The 24,148-nt window shown below is 39.9% G+C and overlaps 1 protein-coding gene across 3 annotated transcripts in view; it reads right to left on the reverse strand.

Annotated features, from left to right (window-relative positions):
* Positions 1-24,148, reverse strand: part of USP34 (ubiquitin specific peptidase 34) — a 242,410-nt gene that overhangs the window by 88,074 nt on the left and 130,188 nt on the right. For all 3 annotated transcript variants that reach the window (XM_090050232.1, XM_090050214.1, XM_090050223.1), the window contains 13 exons: positions 22,534-22,743; positions 21,293-21,418; positions 16,931-17,053; positions 16,747-16,830; positions 16,217-16,303; positions 13,314-13,514; positions 10,913-10,995; positions 9,555-9,595; positions 8,634-8,758; positions 6,026-6,178; positions 4,766-4,870; positions 297-352; positions 86-206 (listed from right to left, as the gene is read on the reverse strand). In XM_090050232.1, coding sequence (XP_089906358.1) covers positions 86-206; positions 297-352; positions 4,766-4,870; positions 6,026-6,178; positions 8,634-8,758; positions 9,555-9,595; positions 10,913-10,995; positions 13,314-13,514; positions 16,217-16,303; positions 16,747-16,830; positions 16,931-17,053; positions 21,293-21,418; positions 22,534-22,743 — 1,515 coding nt within the window. The remainder of the gene's footprint in view (positions 1-85; positions 207-296; positions 353-4,765; positions 4,871-6,025; positions 6,179-8,633; positions 8,759-9,554; positions 9,596-10,912; positions 10,996-13,313; positions 13,515-16,216; positions 16,304-16,746; positions 16,831-16,930; positions 17,054-21,292; positions 21,419-22,533; positions 22,744-24,148) is intronic.

Consider the following 24,148-nt stretch of genomic DNA (forward strand, 5'->3'; position numbering starts at 1 on the left):
CTCAAGAAAGAACAAAGGTTAAAGAATACAGTAACAAAACATGACATTATCTGTTTGATAATTTTTCTAGGTATTTTATCCCTACCTGTCCTTCCCGGGAAAATTTAAAGGGAGGCTTGTGTTTAATAACACTTGTTGCAAGCCGCAGAAGTCCTGTTAGCCCATCATCTTCTATGTTACCATCTTGATAGTCAAGGATTTCTCTGCTACAGAAAAAAAAAGAAAAAATAGGCTTTTTTACTGTATTAACAATGAAACAGAAAATTTCACACAAAATTATCACTAGCAAAGTTTACCTCCGAATGCAGTCAGCCAGGTGTCTTGCTAGGGCATCTAAATCAAGCAACGTTGTCTGGATTTAAAAAAAAACAAACAAGAAAATGGAACATAAATGGAAAATAATTATACACTTTATATCTCTTATTTGATTCATAAACTGTCCTAAATAAACTTAGTTTGCAACTACAGATAAATTTCTTGAAGAAGAATCTGCAATTTCAGGAGCCAACAAGATATAGAAAAATGTAAAACATCTAAAATGTAAGTTTTCAACAAGTCTGTATTTATATCAAAATTTGTGCAACACGATTTAATATTTTGTTGATTATATTGTAAATTTCAAATTCCAACTTCAATTCCACAAGTTACAAAAATATCAGTTATTAATATGGGTAAAGAAACATAGATTATAAACTGCAGAGAAGATCCTACTGGACACTCCAGTCTGCAACTACAGAAGCAGTCAAAAATGTGATTTTGGACACACAGAAAACTTTTTAGAATTGAGACAGGTCCAGGCTTATTTTCTATCAGCCCTCTTCCTCTCCCTCAAGTTAACTTTACATGTGTCCACTTACCCACCTCTCTGCCCTATCACCCTCAAACCCCTTCCCTCTAGCGTCTATTCTATCTCTACTTTTTCTTTCCATTTAGCTTACCCTTTCCTACCTATAATCTTCCCCCCAGACTACCTACGTCCTTGCTGTTATCATATAATTCACTCTACGACCCACCTTTTTAGGTTTTATAGGGCAGTCTTTATTTATCTTTGTACAGTGCCTACTACAACACAGCCCCAATTCCTGGTTCATCTCTATGAGCTATCACAATAAACACAAATAATAATTATACTACTTTCATTTTAAGGATGAAGCAGTTTGTGAACTTCCCTGAGAAAAAGCAACCTCTGCCCATTATCACAAACTAGGTGACAATAGCAAAAGTAGCCAAAATTAATTGTTCCCAGTCACCCTGTCTGGCTTCTGTGTGTATAAGTTCCAGTTCCTGTTGCTAAAAGGATCAACTTTCTTGGCAAAAGACTGGACTCCAGCCTAGCAAATGGTCTTGACCAAAATGATTTATACTTTTGTGGCTTCTAGACTTACAGGGAAACAGCTCCATCTGGCACCAAATATAGCAGCCACTGTGACTGGTTCTCAACCAAGGTGCTGCAACACTCAGAAATTTTGAACAGGAATTCATAGCGTTAAAAAAAAATTCTGACCTGTTGCGGTCCTTCTGAGTTTGTTGCAACAAAACTATTTTTGTAGTAAAAAAAAAAGAAAGTGAGAAAGAAAGAGCTGGCATTTTCTGAGGGGTGCCTCAACTCTAAGGAGGGGTGCCATGAGGCATAACTGGCCCAGAAGACAACTGCAGTAGTCCTTCCTCTCCCTTTTGCTCTGGAGGCTTTGTCATGTAGAAGCAACAGCAAGCAAGGCGTAGCAGTGTATCTCACAGTGCAAGGCACTCCAAAAATTTTAAATTCACAAGAGTGGCACTGGATTTCACTACTGCTGGGAAGAGAATTCACCCCATTATTTTTGCGCAAATGCTCAGGTCAAGGGACATTCCTTCCCCCCAAAAAACCCCCTCCTGAATTCAGTGGCAAAAACATGGCTTGGAATCTCTCAGAAGGTAGATATGCACCTTTTTAGATCAACTAAATAAGATAGCCATAGATATATAGAACACAAACTTTCATGAACCCAAATTCTGAGTTTTGAAATCTCTCCCTAGCAGCAGCAGACTCCACTGCTGCTCTACGGGACCAGATACAGACACTACGCTTTTACTACTATAAGGGATCAACAGGGATATAAGTTTTTCATTTTCTGCAGAAAAATGCAGGCAAACATTTATTTTCCCTTTTAAAGGAGAAAAATGCAGCCTTTCCCCTTTGAAGTGGGAAGCTGGATTTCTCTTTGCAGGCTGGGACTAGTCCAGGGGAGCAGAAGGAAGGCAACTGAAGGCTGGGAGAACCATGTGCATTTATGTGCGAACACACACGGCTGGCAATACAGTCAAGGCAGTGTAGTGCGAGCAGCCCCAGCAGCTGGATACAGGTAAGTCTATGGGAGAGGGGGAACTTGGAGGGCCAAAGCTTGGGGACTGTCCAGATGGCTGTGCATGGGGCAGACGTGTGCATGTGTGAGCGTGTGCATCAATCCTTAGCAGCCCAGCTACACAGGTCTCTGCTGCCCCTGAAGGCCCCCCTCCTCCTTCCTCTGCTGGAGTTCTGTGAGTCTGGGCAGGGCCAGCCAGGGTAGGGGGCAACTGGGATCCCCCTCCAGCAGAGAGAGCTATGGGTTGGGAATGAGGGGCACCAACAGGGCTAGGGTGGGAGTAAGGGGAAGCAACCGGACCGGGGGGGTGGGGGGCTGTGGGTTGGGAGTGAGAAGTAACTGCATGGGCAGATGCAGGGCACCGGCATATCAGGTTGCTCAGTGCCATTAAGTAGCAGCTCGGGGGGCGGCCGAGAGAAGGAATGGCCACAGCTGAACCCATATCCTTGTGAGAAAAAGGGGGCAGGGGGAGCTCTGATTTTCCATGATAAAAAAACTAAATAAAACACCAAAATATATAGGAATATAGAATGTATTTTATTATAATGATGAATACAGGTGTACCAATACATCCATCCAATATCAGATCAGTACTGATATAAAGAAAATTATCTATATCAAATATCAGCCCGATGGGGCCAATAATTTGGCTGATAAATGCTCGTGCTTCGCACAGCTGCAGCACAGCACAGAGCAGAGCTAGCAGCATGGACAGCTGCCTCTAGCTGGTATGTTGGAAAGTTAGGGGGGAGGGAAGGGGCATGGGAGAGCAGATTAATGCCCCCCCATGGTGAGGCAGGGGCAGGTGCTGCCCAGCAGGGGCAGGGACGGGATGGGACCGGACAGAGGAGCAGTTCATGGAGTGGGGGCAGCTCCCACCACTGCTTGTGCCCCAGGGGAGATACTCCCAGATCTGCGTGGTACGGGGCAGACTGCTGTTGCAGGGTAGTCAGAGCTGGTGCTGTGTGGGGCTTTTCTTGCCAGGGGCTGGGCTGGGCTCAGAGCAGGCTCCTGCACTGCTGAGAAGAGGCTGTAGCCAACCCAAATTTCACCGCAGCTCTACTCCCAACCCTGTGCTGCTGCCCAGCACCGCTGTGGCTTTTGCTGGCACTTTTCCCTAGGCAGGGTGTTCAGCCAGGGCTGTGCCTGGCGGCGCAGGGCTGGAAGTGGAGCTACGGCAAAACGTGGGGTGGCTGCAGCCTCCTCCCAGTGCCACCAAAGCCCGCTGAGCCCAGCCCCTGATGGGAACAGCCCCATGCAACACTGGCTCCAGATCTGCCCTGCAGCTGCTCCACGCCACACAGATCCAGAGCCACAACCCCCCCGCCCCGCCCAAGGGTGCAAGCAGTGGCAGAAGTTGCCCCCACCCCACAAACTGTGCCTCCATGCTGCCCCCCCTCCAGCTGGGCAGTGCTTGCCCCTGCCCCCTCCCTCACCATGGGGGGGGGTGTCGATCACCCTCCCCATGCCCCTTCCCTCCCCCCTCCCCTTCCACTACACCCAACTTACCACCTGATGGCAGCTGTATTGGACATCGGATCGGTATTGGCCAATATACCTCCTTAAATATCAGCTTTTGGTATCAGGCCCCAAAATCTCTATCAGTGCACCCCTAATGATTAAGGTACTGGCAGGCTTCCAAATTGTTAGGGAGCTGGGGCTTATGAATTTTAAGAAAAGGCTGAGGAAACTGGGTTTATTTAGTCTGGAGAAGAGAAGACAGAAGGGATTTTATAACAAACTTCAACTACCTGAAGGGTGGTTCCACAGAGGATGGAGCTAGACTGTGTTCAGTGGTGGCAGATGACAGAACAAGGATCAATGGTCTCAAGTTGCAGCAAGGGAAGTTTAGGTTAGCTATTAGACAGAACTTTATCATTAGGAATGTAGTAAAGCACTGGAACAGGTTACCCAGTGAGGTGGTGAAATTGTCATCCTTGGAGATTTTTAAGACCCAGTTAGACAAAGCCTTGAGTGAGATGATCTAGCTGGGGACAATTCTGCTTTGAGCAGGGGGTTGGAGTAGATGACCTCCTGAGATCTCCTCCTAATTGTCTATGATTCTATGTAAATTATTTTATGAATTTCAGTGTTAAAATCCAGATGATTCAGAGAGCTTGGGTATTTTGTATTTTATTAAGTAATAAGAGAGTTATTTAATAAATGCATATAATAGCCTCTCTCTTTTTAAAGCAATATCCATAAATATTACACACTTATTTTAAATACAGAATATGCTTATTTTATTTTAAGGGCAAAATTTTACCAGTATAAATGCAACTGACCACATAATGTTGTTTTTGTATTTGAGGTGACAATGTTTTGGGGTGAACTCAAAAGGATCATAATGATCAAACTCACAAAAAAACAGCGAAAAACAAAAAAAACCCCTGTTAATTGAGAGTAAACTAAATTGCACCTACCTGTGTGGCATCTTTTACATGTATGTTATCAATCAGTTTGCATAGCAACCAAAAATACTCCTTACAACCAGGTCGCAACACTGGTTCTTCTTCATAATCCTCTATCTGTAAAAAGATATTTTTATTTTTTTATTTTTTATCAAAAACTATGCCTGAAGAACAATTTGGACAGCTTAAAAAGTAGGGTAAAACAAGGTAAGGATATTTCTGCAGCAGTTAACAGATTTACTATTTCCTACAACATCCATCTTAATCGGAGACCAAATAAAATAATGGACAGAAACTGAAATTAATTCCGGAATGGAAATGATGCACTTTTCATCTAACATAAAAAATAAATGATAAAACAAAAGTTACATTTTCTTTTGAATTTTCTGTTAATACTTAAAAAATCAGAATTCCCCAAAAAAGCTACAACAACTACAACAACAATGAGTTGTGGGAATGTTTCACAATATTTTTACTTTCACATTTAACACAATAATTTACAAAATTGCTAATCAGAATAGCTGAAGCAGAATGCTACTGATACAGTTTCTTGCATTGTTGAGAACTATGTTACTTTATTTGCACTCCTTCCTAACTGGTCTAAGAAAATCTTGTTGAATCTGACCTCCCAACCGGAAATAAGATTTTGGCAGCCTTCAATAACAGGTAAGATAACAACAGGACAGCTACTTAGAGGCAGGAAAGCCTTCTCCCTATTCAAACTAATGTAGAAACAGATTATTTAAAGCTGATGCAAAGCCTTGAGGAAACCTCCTAAATTTGGTTTTAACTTATCTCTAAATAGTCTAAAACAGCATGAACCAGTCACTTCAGTTTGTTGTGGTGATAATAAGGCTGACTTCTGTGCAGAACTGGGATCAGAAAGGTTTTAAAAAAAGCCACATACAAAGTAGCACTGGTTTAACAGAAGGCTTTCCTATTTTCAGAAATTAAGTTGGATTAATCCAACGAACAAATCTGAAAAACAATTACTACTCCTCACAGTATAAATCCAGACAAAACAACTAAATATTAAGTTATTCAGGATTACAGTATTATTCTTGAAAAAATGGAATGAATTTCAAGACCTCTAGTTAAATAATTGTTATTTCTATATGTTACTTAGGCTTTCCAGAAAGGGGTGAATTTCAGCCATAATGATCAAAAATTTTTTTCCCCATTGTTTTTCTTTATAATCTTTTCTGTCCTTCAATTAAAAAAAAAACAAATAACAAATTTACCACTGACATGCAAGTGAAGTTACATTCTCACCCTGATAGGCTTTAGTGCCTGAGCATCAGGAAGAAACTTTAATAGTGTTGATGCCGCCAGTAGCAGAAAAGATCGATTAATTGAGTCTCCCCCATCCAAACCAGAAAGGGATAATTTGTACAAGCCATTACAGGACTCATGGCGAACTGCAGTCTGAAAGAAAAAATTCAAATGGTTAAAAAGTAATACTGTAGATGCGATTACCTTTTACTCTTCTCTTTCATCAACGTATATATATTTCTATTCTTAATACAGCTATTAGACCAAGGCAGAAAATTATCCTTCTAGCGGTTGATTTTTGAAACTTAGTATTCACTGAATGATCAGATACAGAAAAATGAAAAAGTAAGGTGTCAACAGAAAAGTTAACCTGCTTTACCTCACCTCTTGTGGCTTCTTTTCTGACAAACATTAACAACAAAAAAATGTACAATGAGAGAACTTATGTGCTTGTTAGAACAAATATTCCTGTATTTCTGGTCTTATATTTAATGTTTTTATTTTAAACAGACAACTTCATTTTTTCACTCCTTTTCATTATTTATTTTTTTTTAAGAAAAGAAAAAAATTCAGAGGTATTCACAGTTTAGGAATCTTACATGCTCCTTGCTCTAGAATCATTTGGCTAGAGCATCAAATAAAATGCTTTCTCTTACAAAAGCACAGGCCTTGTACATTTAAGTAGCCACTAGCAAGCAAAGAAATGTTCCATTATGCATGCTCAGTATAACAATTAAGCCAAACCAAATGATTTTCCAACTAAGGAAGCACATGCATTTTAAGTTATTAACATTTAAATACTCAGTTTCAATTTTCACCTGATTTAACGATCTGCAAAAAAAACCCCTTAGTTACATTTTCCTAATGGAAAAAAACCCATAGTTTTTAGTCATTAAATTCAGAGAATGTAAGTGGTTGCTGGGTCTTAAACCAGATATTACTTGGCATCATTGGCAACAAACTTCTTTGAATTCAGCAGAGTAAGATTATGCCATACCAGGTAAGACTACAAGTCCATTCAGGATCAGTAATCTGCATCTTAGTGTCAGACAGTGGATGCTAAGGGAAAGAATATTTATGCACAGCCATGCCAGACTGATCTTGTCTGTCCCCTGCTCCTCTTCTCAGTATTTAGGAGGTTTAGAAAGTATTCATTTGGGTGTTGCTCTCCTAACTGTCATGTTGAATATCCAATGATGGACTGAATCCGTATGATCTGTTCAATTCTCTTTTGAACCTGACTAAATTATCAGCCTCTACAACATCTTGTGGCAATGAATTCCACAAGTTAAATATATGCCGTGTGAAAAGACCTTCGATTCATTTTAAATTTGCTACCTGATAAAATCATTCTATGTCCCCTAATTCTAGTACTGTCAGAGACAGTAAATACCGTAGTAAATCTGTATGTAGTTTCTCCACGCTGTTAATGATTTTACATACCTCTACCATATCCCCCCATCCTTTTTTCTTTAAGCTGAAGAATTCTAACATATTTAGTCTCTCCTCACACAAAGGCCTCTCCATTACATTGATCATGCTTGCTACTTTCTCTACTCCTTTTCTACCTTTACTATATTCTTTTTAGATTTCATAGACATTAGAGCTGGAAGGGACCTCAGAAGATTGAGTCCAGCCCCCCACCCAGAGGCCAGGAAGTCAGCTGGGGTCATAGGATCCCAGCAAGATAAGCATCCAGTTTACTCTTGAAGGTGTTCAATGTAGGTGCTTGAACCACCTCCGCTGGCAGACTGTTCCAGACCTTGGGGGTTCGGACAGTAAAGAAATTCTTCCTTATGTCCAGCCTGAAAAGGACTTGTAGTAGTTTATGACTGTTCGACCTCATCATCCCTTGGGGCGCTCTGGTGAACAAACGTTCCCCCAGGTACTGGTGGTCACCTCTGATAAACTTACAGGTGGCCATCAGGTCACCCCTGAGCCTGCGTTTTTCCAGGCTAAAGAGCCCCACGGCTCTCAGCCTATCATCGTAAGATCTGTTTTCCTGACCCCTGATCATGCGCGTGGCTCTCCTCTGGACTCTCTCAAGCTTCTCCACATCCTTTTTGAATTATGGAGCCCAAAACTGGACGCAGTACTCCAGCTGCAGACTCACCAAGGCCGAGTACCAGGGGAGAATGACGTCCCGGGATTTGCTCGAGAAGCATCTATGGATGCAAGCCAGCGTTTTGGTCGCTTTACTAGCCGCAGCATCGCATTGCAGGCTCATGTTCATAAGTTGAAGGGACCAGGCAGAAAAGGTACAGAATTCAAGGTGCAGGCATACTATGAATTTATATAGTGACATAATGAAGTTTTCTGTTTTGTTTTCAATTCCATTCTTAATAATTACTAACACTCTATTTGCCTTTTTGACTGCTGATATACACTAGGTTGATGTTCTCAGGGAGCCATCTGCACTAATCTGAAGATCTCTTTCTTAAGCAGTAGCAGCCCATCATCATGTATATGCATTTCAGGTTATTTTTCCCCCATGTTCATCACTTTGTACTTATCAACACTGAACTTCATCTGCATCAGCTAACAAGAGGACTAAATCTAGCCTATATTATATAAAACTGACTAATAGCCAAATATCTCTTCATCTTACCTCTGGAATGAGAAGGGTGAGTTTCTTTAGCCAATCTTGTAAATGATCGCTGTCTGCCAAACTGGATTTCACCAAAGAACAGCAGTGAGCCCAACTCACCAAAAGCCACATTGAATAATGAGTAACTAAGGGGAAATCAGGAAAAAATATTATGACTTCCAATGAAGAAGACTTCTGTTTGAAGAGTCAAAGCACAAAAGAATATTACATCTCTAACTGTGATACTGAGTGAAAACAGAATCGCTTTAGGCATCTAGGATGCTAACAAACCTAAAAAAAATTATTAATTTCTTTACCAATTGCTGATGATCACTCTAAGTGACGCTCTATTAAGACAATACCACTCTGATGTGCAATTCCCTTCCTGCTTCCTTACAGCTTAAGGTGCTGAGGGGGTAATTTCCTGATAGATTATATTAGCACAAACTTTGGCATTCCTTGAATCGGCTTTGCCCTCCATGCCTCTTTCTTCCCCTTACCAAGGGCCTAATTTTGCCAGGTGATATATAAGTGTTATGAGAATTCTGACTCCTCTAAAAAAAACACGGCGCCATGACTCTCAGAACAGGAAGAAAGGGGGTTCCTTCCAAGAAAAGGCCTAACACTAAGGGGAGACACCTGTATATTTGTACACATGGGGAATAAATTAACCAGGCAGTTCTCTCAAACAGGATCCTCCTTGAAACTATGCTGCAATTTAAAATTTGTACTTAATTAAAAATCTCCAGAGGAGGTAGATGGTAAAAATACTGTCCACATTCCTCCAACGATATGAACCCAAACCTGAAGCACAGTAGGTAGCTGAGAACAAAAAACTGCAATTTCACACACCTTTACATTAGTTGGCACGAATCCATAGATTTTTATAATCTATACCACTTTCATTATTACCACTGAACAAGTATTTTTAGTAAAACTAACCTTCATGTCTTGACCTGTGATCAGACTGAGCTTTCAAGACCCTAGGCAAAGAAGAAAAACAAAACAAAACAAAAAACACAATATCAGTTAAATGCTACTAAAAACATAACTGAGACACTACATGCAGAAATGCCAGAGCTGAAACAATATTGTTCTCACATTCACTTAAAATGCATTCTTTCTGTCAAAGTAAATATAATTTAAAGTGTAGCTTTACTTTGAAATGTGTGTAGCAAAGACATTCTAAGATGGCACATTTACTGACCCTGAATAGCTACGACTATTATTTTACAGCAAGAAAACCTCAAAATTAAATGTGATCTTACACATATAGGAGGTACATTAACAAAGACCAGGGGTTTCAAATTTGTTGGCTCCATGGACTGAACCCAGACTATGGGGCTTCCTGCTGGCAGGATGACCTGTGAGCAGTGGCAGCAGTGTTAATCACCATGGCTGTGGAAGCCACGATTTCAGCACAGGTCTGGAGGCATGGGAGTTAACATGGCTGCTACATGCCCACACCTCTTTTTTTCCCCTTAGTTGCCAGGGGTGACTAAACCTCTGGCATCAAGGCAATAAGCCCCGAGTTCCGAATCTAGTCCACGGAGGTAGGTGGCCAGCCTATGAGAAGCCCCCACAGCCATACTACCTGTGCGGCTCATGTTTGACACCCCTAACAGACTTATGTTTCCTGCAGTCCAAACTAGAACACACAAGATTTCCAAATTATAGTTTGTGTTCGCTGATCAGATTGATAAGTAACCTGTATGTGCACCGGACACCTATTTTATATCTTCCTTAAATTCTGTAACTTCATTTTTACTTAATTTAAGTCACAACCAAGTTTGCGGATGGAATAAAGTAATAAACATACAGGAAGACAGAACCACACTATGAAGCAACTTACAGCAATATCAGAAATGGAGAATGCAATGAATACAGAGCATTAAGTTACTAAGTGTATACAAATATTATTGACATAAAATCAGGGATGGGAAAAAGAACAAATCTGAACCACCACAGAACCAGAATTCAAATTACTTCATTTCAGTGTTTTCTCTTTCACACTGTCCTGCAATCAATTATTTCAACTACTGAAGAGAAAGTCAGAAAATGGTCTTAGGATGGAAAAGGTGCATGAAAAGATCCTTCATTTATTGTGGTCCACCACATGAAATAAGTTTAAGAACAACTTGACTAAATTAAAAGACAGGGAAGTTTACAGCTATCATTTAGCTTATCTTTCACACCTTTTATTCATGCTTGGCTGTAGAAAAATGAACTTTTATATTTAAAGCTACCATGAAAATGCCCACACCTTATAAATCTTGCTACAAAAATAAAATGCATCATACCTAGGTGCCAAGTTGTCATATGTATAAGCAACAGACATAAGCCGCTGAATCAAACTGGTTCCCTGGACAAGTACAAGAAATACCTTTCAAAAAATTGAAGTCAAAAGAAAAAACAGAAAAGAAACAGTTAATACAAATAGCAGTGGGGTTTTTTTAATTATACATATTCTGTGATTTTTTTAAATTGCCCCCCCAAGCTGTGTTCTTGCATGCTTGCATGTTAGCAAGATAAATATTAATTCCATACTTAAAACTATATTATAATTAATCAGAACTAAAATCCTTTTGAATTAATTCAGTAAAATATAAAAGCAAATGTCCAATCTGGCACTAAAACTCTTCCAGAAATGGCTGAACTTTCTATTCAATTCTTGCAGTAAAAATACTCTTGGTTTTGAAATGTAAACTATTAAAATACTTCCTTTTTAAAATTAAGGCTTTTTTTTTCTGTTATTTCCATGGAATTCTCTAACTCAACAAGTACATGTTACTTGAGCTGCAAATGTTATTCATTAATTCACCATTAGACTATGTCAAGCACAGACTATCTAATGCATAATGGATTAACCTTATTTAAAAGTTGGCTTGTTCATTTTTTAACCTGTCAACATCTTCACCAATGGAAGGTGATACACCCCAAGTTACAAACATACTATACTGGTGACTGGATAATTAATCATCTAATCCTTCATTGATAATAAATCCAAGTTTCTGGCCCTCCTGGTTGTAAATAAATTTTGACAATACAAACACAAGGCAACTTACACTTTCCTTCTTAATTATAAAGATGGAAGCTATTTTTAAAAAGGAAGTCTGAAGATAGTCTCTTGGAACATGAATTTAACAAAAAATCTACACGACAAAGATTGCTCTCAGTGATGCTTATGAGACGTAAAAAGTTATAACTAACAGCATTGTAAATCTCATTAAAATACTAATGCATTTTATACATAGCCTATACAGTAAAGGTTCCTACAGTCTAAATTTCTGTTTTAACACAATACTTCCAGTAGAGGTATGTGCTAGCCTCATTAATAATATTTAAAGACAAATGGGTTATCATGTGCATAACAGCAATCTCATCTTCAACAAGTACCTTGAGTTGGCAGAGACCAAAATAATATTAGCCAAATTCTACAGCTTGACACATGGGAAATTAGTATACAGGGGTGTTAGAGTGTGAACTGACATGGCACTAACTCTGTACATGCACACACTCGTGCACACTAAGATGCTTTTGTAAAGAGTAGTTTCCAAAATGAAGCAAGCTACCTTTCACTTAGTGCACTAAGGCCCCCTCTACATGTGCAGGTAAAGGTGCAAGTGGATTTAATGTGTGATCCACACAATTGCACCTCCTGCTATGCAATACGTGCATGGCAGGAGGCACAATTGTGAAATTGTACATTAGATCCATCATGCCTTATTGTCAGGGTAGGGGGGAGCCTGATCCTGGGCTCTCCCTACATTGGCAAGAAGCAGGCACCCATAGCTGGGAGTCCCCTTTGCTAAGTAAGGCTGCACAATGTGCAGCCGGAACCCAGAGCCTGTCAGCTGCGGGGTCCCTGGGTTCCAGCTGCCTGTGAAGTACAGCTTGGATCCAGTGGCCTATCAGCTGCTTGGGTCTCAATCCCCGCTGCGGGTAAGGCACAGCTGGGACCAAGTGTCTCATGTGGGTCTGGGAATTTCATGCACAGCCAAGCATTGGGGAACACAACAACCATGATCTTCAGGGCTCAGGAGTTGCATCCTGTTATCTGATGGGCTCCCAACCACAGGGGAGACTCTGCTACATGTGCACATTATAGCTGGATGCTCAATAGCAATGAACTATAAGGTTAGTACACATTTTTGAGGTCTAACTTTATAGACGGTTGGAGCTTATTATTGTGTGATAGCTACTTTGCATGTGTAGCCAATCTCAAGGTAATCGCATGATTAACCAGTTAATTCCACAATACTTGTAATGTGTGGAGGGAGCTTAAGTCTCTGCAAAGGGAATTACCACGGAAGGTATCAGCACAATGTATGAGTGAGAAGCTGTCATAAATAAAAGGAATCGATTAAAGCAAGAAATAACATAAACAATGAAAAAGCAAATCACCACAAACATGCAGAAATACCAATTCATATACTGTCAACATTAAAGCTTATAAAACTACAGGTCTTAGAACAATGATACAAAATTAATTTCTAATTAAAATTAGGTGGTAGGAGCCACCACAAGCATTTTGATTAATTTAAATAGCTTTTTCACTATGCTATTTTTTATTTATATTACTCTTTCTATTTTTCGTCATTAGAATAAAAGATCATAAGGTTTTATACCTCACATTATCTTGAAATTGTAAAAGACATGATTTTCCTAAAATTTAAAAAAGTTTACACGTATGTTTCCTACCTCTGTGAGACGAGGTATATGAAGACCCTTGGCATGGTCGCTGGCAGTCTTCCTGGACTTGCCTGGCCACGTTCTTTTCCTGTGGCTCTCTGCCACTCCAGCCCAAGCAAAGACATCATGATAAGCCAAATCCAGATCTGAAGGATCAACTGCAAACTGGCATATCAACTTCAGCAAGCAGGCAAGGCAGTCTAGCTGCCACTGTGAAGAAGAAGAAAATTTAATTTTCCTTTGCAGAAATTTACTTCACAAACAATTCTTTGCTTATGTTGGAACTTCAATGCTACAAAGCTTAAACAACACACTAACTGACAAGACCTAATAAGACTTATTTTTAAGTCTTAAAGATTTTAAGAGGGGTTGGTACTGAACTCTTTTTTCATTACAGTGAGGAAGGTTATGGGAACTAATCTAAATTAGCAGTGCATTTAGGAGATCATCTGATGTGTGAACTAATAAAAGGAAAATATGATAGCATAGTCAACTGTACAGTCAACATTTTCCAGTATTTATACTGGAATATATCTGATATATTAAATAGAAACCACATTAAAAATAACATTGTACATTTTATTTCCTTCTACAGTTCCCACTTCCAAGAATCTCAGTTGTGCTGCTATGCCTCTACCCAGCACCACCAGCAGGAGTTGCGTGAAAACAGTGTAGGTCCAAAACACACACAAGAGTTCCACTGAAGTTTGAGACACTACAGAGGTCCAGAAATCTGTGCTGGCATGTTTACTGCAGGACTGATGGTGCATTTTATGGCCCTGACAGATGTTACATTTATTCTGTAATTGTGTTAATCATATCATAAATGTGTGGATAACATGCCACACATTCATATATAATTCTATACATGTTTATATCTATATAGATATGTTCTACATTAGTTATGCTCTACACTGTATTTCTATAGATATATCTAGAACATCTTTGTGGCAGATATGCACCGTGCCTTAAAACTAAATGTGTGGCATATGACAGACCTGAAGCTGCCCCCTACCTGATCCCAAAACACAGCTGAGTGTGAAGTTTGAGCAGGGGGCATCCTCAAGGTCTGAGACATGACTGCCCTTGCCTGATTCCCAGGTTTCCAAGTGGAAAGCAGCCTGGATTTCCATGGTGGGAGTGAGCATAGAGTAGTCCTGAGTCTGAACTGCACGTGCAGTTTTTGAAAGCTGAGGGCACCAGGAGCCCATGACCAGAAAGCTTCTCCCTGATCTCAAGTTTTCCACACTTTGGGCCTTTAATAACCATATGTGTAGCCCAGCTGAGCTGTATACAGTGGTTAAAAGCTTGAGGTGCCAGCTCTTACCATCTAAGGTTCCCCGTGCTTTAAAAAAAAAATCACACAGGCAGCTCAGCTGAGCTAAGCATTCGGAACAAATACATGGGCTGCCCTGGGTTCAGGACACAGCTGCCTACAGCTCAGTCCCAGTGAATTAATCTGGAAGCAGCATAGGGTTCAGGTTCAGCCCAGCAGCTGGGCAATTTGTATCTGCATAACCACGTTCCAATCCAAACATCATGCATCCTACCATGCATTGTGACATGGCAGGACTTGTGATATTTTGGGGTACAGCATAACATTCCTCAGATCCAAATCACCCTATTAATTCATAAATGCCAGGGCCTTCATCAATGTCACATTACTGCTCTTGCTCAAAAAACTTGTGTATGATCCACTAATGCTCTAAATCAATTTTCTTTGCAAGTTAGGGATAGAGAGAGACAGCCTCCTCTCTCCAATTGCTGTTCAAAAGCCTGTTCCAGCAGATGTCAAGCGCCACAGGAGTAGAAAAGTATATTAAGTATTCTATATTAAAAAAAAGCAAAATTTGAAAACCCAAGGCTCAAAACAACCATTCTTGCTTCAAAACTGTATTCAAACTCTGGTTTCTAGTATTAGAGAAACTTTAAAATCCTAAACTGTGACCAATATTTAAACCCTGACAAGTTATTTACTATTGAAATGATCACATTAAAAAACCCCCCTGAAGAAACACAGTCTAACCGATACAAACAAAAAAAGAAACTCAAACTGTAAAACAATATCCAGCATGAGATAAATTTATCTCAGATTAACTGATAGACAAAACATGATGAAAGACAAAATATATGTAATCAATTAACACTAAAGTGCTTTGTTAGGAAATGTCTATATTTAAACCCTTAGCCATAATGCTGCTGTATTATCTTGGTGACTGTCACAGATTAGGAACCAAGAAATTCTGATTGCTGGAATGGAAGAGGAAGAGATACCACTGACAAATTTGATTTTTAAGGCTGTAGTGCAGTGACAGACTTCTCTTCCAGTCCGCAGACCAAACATCCTTCTACAAAATACACTGGTTTCCCACATTTGTAGTAAGTATTAGCAAACTGATACCCTGATCCAGCAACTGCACTGGTGCAGCTAAGAGTTCCCAGTGCCTAGATCCACAACTTTACTCCAGGAAAGCATTATCAATATGTACTGGCCTTTTATACCTACAAACTAGATTTTTTTTTTCTTATGAACTACAGGGAAAAAAAAAGCAAAAATAAACACAGAAAAAATATAAAAATGTGATCATAAAACAAAGATAAGTCAGAAATAGAAAAGCTAAAGGTTTTAAAGGGCATATTAAAACTACAATTACATGAACAATGTTATGTTCGAGAAAAATACACCGAAGTACGTAGGCATGTTTACTGGCATAAATTTAGCAATGGGTTTCTATGAGTTACAGATGGAAAAACAATCAGCTGATCAGGTGCAACTTTCAGTGTTCATTTTCTATTTTCCATTTCTTCTCATTTATTGAATTCTGCAAGTAAACATAACAACGGCTGCCAGTCACAGAAGTACTTAAAAGCAGCTACCTCAGAACTTGTTACCACAGTGAATAATCACCTACCACAGTCCATGATTCCTGCTCTTTAGGCTCTAGAATTCCAGAATTAAAAATTTCTAACAACTGTTGAAGCCCTCCAGCAGCAACAAACTGTAAGTAAATCATGACAGGAATGTCAGAAAAAGCAGGTACACAGGATATTTAAAAACTGCTTGCCTCAGCACAAGCAATAAATTTAACTGCTAGAAATAAAATATTGATAAAGTATGCAGCTACTTATTTCCTGTGTCCTTCAGAAAATATTTGTACACAAGTATAATAAACTGACAGGCCTGATTTTATGGGGAAAAAGCATTGTGGTAAAAATGTAATATTCTTTTTTTTTTCATTCACCATTTACCCCAGAACTTGCGATTTTCTGACAAAATGTTCTGTGCAAAAACCATTATAAGCTGATAAAATGATGCGATATTAATGGACTCCTAAGGGTTAAGTAATATCTGACAATTTACATTAACTTAAAACAGAAATTCTTTTACATATTTGTAAAAAGCTCTATTAAATATTACAAAACATTTCAACAAAGATCAAACCTTGCAGCTCCAGGTATTTTTACTATTTTCTATTTGATCTTCACTTGAATCATCTGAGTCTGGGTAAAGATCACTGTAACTTCCCTGAGGATAAACAGGAAAATTAACACAACAAAAACTGATAAAATTTTGAATTTACAGACTTAAACATGTATTTTTGTCTCGATATAAGAAACTGTATTACCGTAGATTCTCGCCTTATTCTTCTGTTTGGCTTGCCCAGGGCTTCAATAATTTCAAGTGCATACAAAAGTTTATGGGCACTTTTTATTCGCAGAAGATCTTTCCAATTAAAACCATCATTTCCCTTTAAAAAAAAGTTAAGAGAATTAAATAAATGCTGACCCTCTTAAGGAAGGAAAACAACAGAATTTAAGAGATGGTGGCAAGTTTGGCAGTTTTCAAGTTTTATGTACCTTTAAACTGAAATTTTAGTATTAGAAAACTGACAACTTCAGCTACACCTACTTCACAATCTGAATAATAAAGTACAGTAAGAATTTTCTTAACCTTCCAACATAATTAAAAGTTACTATAGCACATCCACTATGACACAAATAATTTTTAAAGGTAAAAAATTTCAGCAAAAAATAGTCAACTGGCATGTCTCAAATTGTAAGTTCAGCTCTCTGTTCATTACACAGGACCCAAAAAGGGCCTTAATACATAATTAATATTGAAAAAGTGTACTTTTCATCTCTTTATATCTTTAAAATAAGCAGCAAACTTCTTCATTATGCAAGATAAATTAAGTTGGAAGGTATAATTTTCAGAAAGTTCTCATCGTGGAAAAAAAAAACAGATCGTAGTATAATAAACATTCATTTTAGCTTTCAGTACCACAAAAACAATGAAAAAAAATCAAAACTGACGTTGTATTTTAAAAATATTTTACTAATATGAGCATGCTGAGATTATTTGATGATTTCTTCATTTACACCAACCTTCCTCAATGCCCCAAACTTTGAAGGAACCTCTGTAAAATCATTAAAAATAAGAAGGGCAGTTTTGATTGCTCATTATCACACAGAACACAGACTACACAGCCAACTCTTTCCTTCCCACCCTTCCCCACAACTTAAAAAAAAAAAAAAAAGCAATACACTAAATTCTTAAAATTTCAAAACAGATTTCCAAGATTAAAAGACTGAATTATACACTGAAAAGAACAACTTTATCCAACCTAATCAATAGTAAAAAATTACCATTCAGGTCAACTTTGTTTAGAGAAAACAAAAATATGTCTAAATTAAACTTGTTTAATAAATATTACAACCCCAACAAAGATTGTTGGCACCTGAATGTCATAAAAAATATAGACAAGGTTCTTTGGGAAAATGTGATATCTTATTAGACCAACTAAACAGGTGGAAAAATTATTCTTTGCAAGCTTTCAGGCACAAACACCCTTCTTCAGGCAGAGGGAGAATCTGCTGGTGTTATGGGTTCTCCATGGAGGAACAGAAGCCAATATGCAAAATAGGCAGTCCAACTGAAAAATTATCTGTGGTCAGTGCATTTAACGAGGAAATTCACGTACATGTTGGTGAAGACTCTGGCATAAATCCCAGAGGGTTGTCTGTCTGAGAATTGTTGCATTTAAGTTCAACTGGTTCTTATTTTACTTAGGTAGTGACAACTGTACCACAACCCATCCCATATTCTAATACAGCATTTACTGGTAGTCACAATTAAAAGGAATCCTCACAAATCTGAACCTTTTACCATCAATCAATGGGTATTAAAATGCCTGTCCATTTCCAATAACTGTCAACTCTGAATGTATCAGTTGCACATCTTACTATGTGCCCCCCATACCATCCCTAGATCTAGCTGGTTTACATTGGAAGATTTCTATCTTATCATACGTTTGTTCTCAAGAGATTAAAAAGCTCCCAAAAGTACCTGGGAATTCAGTTCTCCCTGTAAATCATCCCAGTAAAATTTAACTGCAAAGTTCAATGGCTAAGTACAAACAGTCAAAAAGCCCACAGCTGAATGGATTCAATCTTTGCGAGTTTTTTTGAACTGCATAGATTGAACCAATAAGCAAGTGAACTGATGTTCACTTTTCAAACAGGAAAGGCAGTCTGGGGGCACTAGCCTGCTAGCCACTGCAGAGAGCCTGAGCCCTCTGATTCCCCAAGCCACAGCCCCAGTACAGGCTCCTCCTTCCTCCCAGCCAGCCTAGAGGCTGAGAAGGAGGTGTAGCAAAGGGACTCCAAGCCCCAGTTCAGGCTTCTCTCTCCGCCCAGCCAGCCAGGAGGCTGAGAAGGGGCATGGCTCCTAGCTCCCAGCTCTGGAACTCGAGCCAAGCCCTGGTGCAGGCTTCTCTTCTCCCCCATATCCCTCAGCCAGCCCAGAGGCTGAGAATCGGGCATGGTTCCTAGCTCCTGGCTCTGGGCGACAGAGTCAAGCTCCCCCTGCAGACTCCCCCACCCCTCCCATGGCTGGCAGTACCCAACTGGGGGTCTGGTGCTGAGCCAGAGGGATGAGTTTCTCCTCCCCACACCCTGCTCAGCCACCTGGAGGACTGATATCAGGCTACGGAGCAGAGGGGTGGGGCAAACCCTGCTGGCTGGAGTAGATGGCACAGCCCAGGGCTGCAAAGCATCATGGGATCCTTGGGGACTTTGAGTTGACTTGAATAGGAGGGGATCTGGGACAGAAGCTCCATAAACCAGTTTGAGCTAAATCAGTTAACTCTGATACTACATTAAATCAGGTTTATCTTAAACCAGGTTCAGCCATTTTGAAAGCAGTTTATGTGCACTGAACTTCAGTTGTTACAGGTTTAAACCAGTTTCTGATCACTTAAACCTGTTTGTGTGCAACTTGTATCCCTAGCCAAAAAGACAAAATTGAAGTAGATCCACATGTTACAAAATGTTGTCTTCATTACAATAATATACCATATTTCTCCCAACCAAAACCATAAAAATAAGTGTATCCGCAATTAATACAAGTTTGAATATAAAAAAGTTATATATGCCAAGAACAATGTCTTGCTGTTGTGTGTAGGAGAGCAGCGATAGAGATTTTTGAGCTGATACCTATGGCCAATTTTTAAGGAGCCATATCGGCCAATACTCATGTGATTTCGATATGCAGCTGCGCAGCTTGGAGACCAGTTTTGATATGCAGCTTGGGAAGGGGTAGGGGAGGCAGACTGAGGCCCCTGTGATGAGGGAGGGAGTGGGGCAGGAGCAGGCACTACTCAGCCAGGGCAGGGCAGGGCAGGGTGCAGGATGGAGCTGTGAGCGGCTTGTCCAGGAGGCATGAGGGGGGACAGGTCCTAACACTGCATGCACCCCAGGAGAGCATGGGGGAGGTGGTGCCCCTGGATCTGCGCACAGGGGGAGGGTGGGCTGCTGCTGGGCTGGTGCTGGCTCTTCCTGGCAAGGGGCTGGGCTGGCCTGCACTCAGGGTGGGAAGCGGCAGCGCTGGGAGGGTGGCTACGGGGAAGGGGAAGCCGCAGCCACCCCAAAATTCACCGTAGCCCCCTCCCAGAGCTGCCACCGCCTGCCTTGAGTGCAGCCTGGCCCAGCCCCTCCCCAGGAAGAGCTCAGTGCCAGCCTGGTCCTATCCCACAGTGGCAGCCCACCCTCTCCCCGCATGCAGATCTGGGGACACACATCCCCATGCCCTCCCGGGGTACACATAGCTGCAGGAGCTGCCCCCTCCCTGGGTCCCCTGAATGAGCTGCTCGTGACTATGTCCCACACCCCACCCAAGCAGTGCCTGCCCCTGGCCCCACTCCCTCCCTCACCACAGGGGCCTCGATATGCCCCCTCCCCATGAGCATGCTGCCACTGCACGCTTGCATGGAGCATTTATCAGCCACATCAGGCAAAAAGAGCTGATTTCCAATACTGTCAATTTTCCCCTATATCAGTGCCAATCCAATATGGGACCAATGTATTGGTGCACCTCTAATTGTGTGTTTATTATTATGCAAAGCTGCAACAAGGAATTTCAAAACAAGACCTTTACAAAGACAAATCATAACATAAGATTCAGTTGTAAAGGCATTTAAATTTGAGAATAATATTCTTAGCAGTATTTCTTTAACTTTAAGAAATAATATTATTCTACTGCTAGAACACCCCAAAAGCTTGAAAATAAAAGTACTGTATCCACTTGCTTGCATTGATCAACTGACATCTGAGATTAATGTGAACCAATGAAGTTACTAAATGCAAGATTCGTTAACTATTTTCTGTAAATTCCTTTTAAAAATGTTATTTCCTTTAAATCAGCTGTAGGCACATTTTAATGACTGCTGAACAAAGTAACACAACAGGTCAAAGTGGTCCCTCCCCTTTTATTTTATCACTCTACCCAATACAGGCAGAATAAAATATATTTTTCTCCATTACCTGTCCTGGTGTTTCACTATTTGGAATGTTTTCCTTCACATATTAAAAATTTCCTGCATGCAATCATCAGTTACTTTCTATTTATTTCATCATTCATCTTCAGGAAAGCCATAAAAATTCTAATGGAATTGCAGATATAGCCATTAAAATTAGCAACATCAGTTTACCTGTTCTTCAGAAATATTTTGGAATGCCTGTAACATGTTAGGGCATGTAGGCAGAAGCATTAACAATTCCCAAACACGCCTGGACAGGTTTTCTGCATGAAGGTGAAGTTCTTCACATCTGGCACTCTAACACACAAAACAATTATTAGTATTAAAATGTTGTTTATTATTAACAAATAATAAATCCAGGATTGCTTTGCCATTCATATTTAAATAAAAGTTAATTTCCAAATTAAACTTTAAACAATGTAAACAAAGCATGTTGATTTAGGTCTCAGTGGACATGCCTACACATGCAATTAATGTGACTGAATTTACTTTGGCACAATCTGTGCTGGAGTAAACTCATTCAGGCTCAGCGTCTGAAAGCGAACCCAGTGACATGATCAAATTGAGCCCAGATGGAGCAGTTTAATCCACGGATGCTCCTGATCTGCCCTGGCGCCCTACTGTTTCGGCTGACTGGGTGCAATTTGCACCCGTGGTACTGTCTGTATGTTTGTTTAATCACAGTTATTTACTCTGGTGTAGGACAGCTCTTGTGTCTGATGAAACTACCATAGGCCATTATAAATTAGTCTACCGCACCTTAATTGTGGTACATGTGTAGATGGTGACGCTTTACTGCAAACCAAATTAGTCTTCTCCACAGTAAAGTACATGTGTAGACATGCCCAAAGTGACTAAAGGATTTGGGGTTACTCTATGCACTGTGTTACAAAACTACACAAAAAATTTCAATGCAAACTAATATCGTAATTAAATAAACAACATTTTGTGCAAATATAGTCCCAATGCAACTTCTTTGGCTTCTATGTAGTTACAGAACTTTACAACTTGTCTTTCAAATCCCCTAAAGCAAATAACTTTTCAATAGTACATATCCTGTCTGGAGTTTCACATTTTTAGAACTCAGAGAACATTTAGGAAACTTCGTAAGTGTCATAACAGATGGATTATTAAAAAGCTCAAATATCCAGAAGGTAAGTGTAATAAAAATAATAAACCAATGAAATTCAGTATAAAGATATCAGAATTTACATACACGCACACACCTATAACTGTGTATTTAATTATATATGCACATATATATCATGCATACATACATTCATATATAAAATATATATGTATATGCACATATGGGTACCATGGTAACACCAGAAATAGACTGGAGAGAGAAAACAGATTTAATTACATTAGATGACCTGTAATCACCGTAATTAAAATTACTTTAAAATTACCTCACTATCTTCCATAGCCACTTCTCCAGAAGGTGGTTTAAAAGATGCAAGCATCTCTAACAAATCAAACAGGGTGGTAAGGTGAGGTTCTTGCAAAAGTAAAAGCATTGGAATATTGTCCTTTTGAGGAGGAGGTAGGCAAGATGCTGGAAGCTGAACACCTTCACCTTTACGTTCTCTTCTTGGTGCACCCAAAGATACAAACACCATCTAAAAATAAAGGGTGGAGAGAGAAAGGGAGAGAAAAGTTGAGTCATACCTCAAAAGGCTAAAGGTCCACCTGTTGTCTATCAGTCCAGTGGGCTAGCATAGTTACGCATTACAGGTTCTGTAACCATCACCATGCAAAGTAGTGACACCGGGCGCTTGCAGACTTAAAAGAGCCCCCCAAAACCTGGTGCTTTACTTTAAACTCAGTGCACTGAGCCCCACAATGCCCAGAAAAGGCTGCACGTTACTTCAACGCAGCTTATCCAATGTCTGTAAAGATCAGGCACATTCATGGGGCTTTCCTGGCACTTTTATCTAATAGCATGTTTATCTAATCAGCTTTAGCTAAAAGCACCAAAAAGCTTGCTGAAGCACACAATCTTTTAGATGCTGCAGAGCCAGGCTGAAATAATGTGCTGCTTCTTTGGCATGGGGTTTTTTGTTCTTTAGGTTTTTTTTAATTCTGCAAGCAACCATTGGTAATATCAAGTCCAGCCCCCTTTGACTACTTAGCTGTATGATCAGGTACCCATCACAGTTGGGTCAACCATGAATAACCTTCAAAAGTCCATTGTGAGATTCAAATTCATTTTTGTGTCAATATGTTTACCATACTTTTTTTTAAAGTTATCTTTTGAATAAGAAAAAAAATAAGAATCTAATTTTGAAGTATACACGAGCATCTCTGCTGTTGATCTTTTACTTAATGTATCAGTGTGTAATAACCCCCAAATTACATATATTGGACCATACTAGAGGTCTGCTTTGCCTTTGTCCTCCACAGGAAGCATATTAAACATACATGTATGTGAAAAACATTTATAATCAGATTTTTTCAATTTGCTTGTTAAAAACTCCTCCTTTAAGTCTATTCTATTAAGAGCAGGGGGGGAGGGGGGAGGGGGGGAGGGTGTATACAGTGGTTGGTTCCTTCAACTCCCATGGGTTAGAAAGATACACTGACAACCTCCTTTCCAAAAACACAGATATAAGCACATGTTTGGAAAGGGGGCTGGATTCACCCCCAGGCTAAGTACAGACAGTCACAAAGCCTCAGGCTGAATCGATTCAGTCTTTGCAAGTTAGTCTAAGCTGCACAGATAAGCAAGTAAACAAACATTCACTTCTGATTCCAGAAATGCAGCCACATGCCTGCAGTGGCCCAGGCCAGAAGCCGGGGGAGGAGCACTAGAGCACACCTTCCTGCTCAACAGAAGCAGACAGTTTGGTCCAAAGTTAACTCACCCACCCTGGGGGAGGAGGTTGTAGGGGTGGTCCATCTTGGGATGCTGGGGGACTATAACTTAACCTGAATCCAGATGGGATCTTGGACAGAAGTTCAATAAAACTGATTTAACTTAAATCAGTTAAGTCTGATACTACATCCATCCAGGTTTATCTTAAA

Source organism: Crocodylus siamensis, chromosome 1, assembly GCF_052110815.1.
Source record: "Crocodylus siamensis isolate JL-2025a chromosome 1, ASM5211081v1, whole genome shotgun sequence".
Taxonomy (NCBI): Eukaryota; Metazoa; Chordata; order Crocodylia; family Crocodylidae; genus Crocodylus; species Crocodylus siamensis.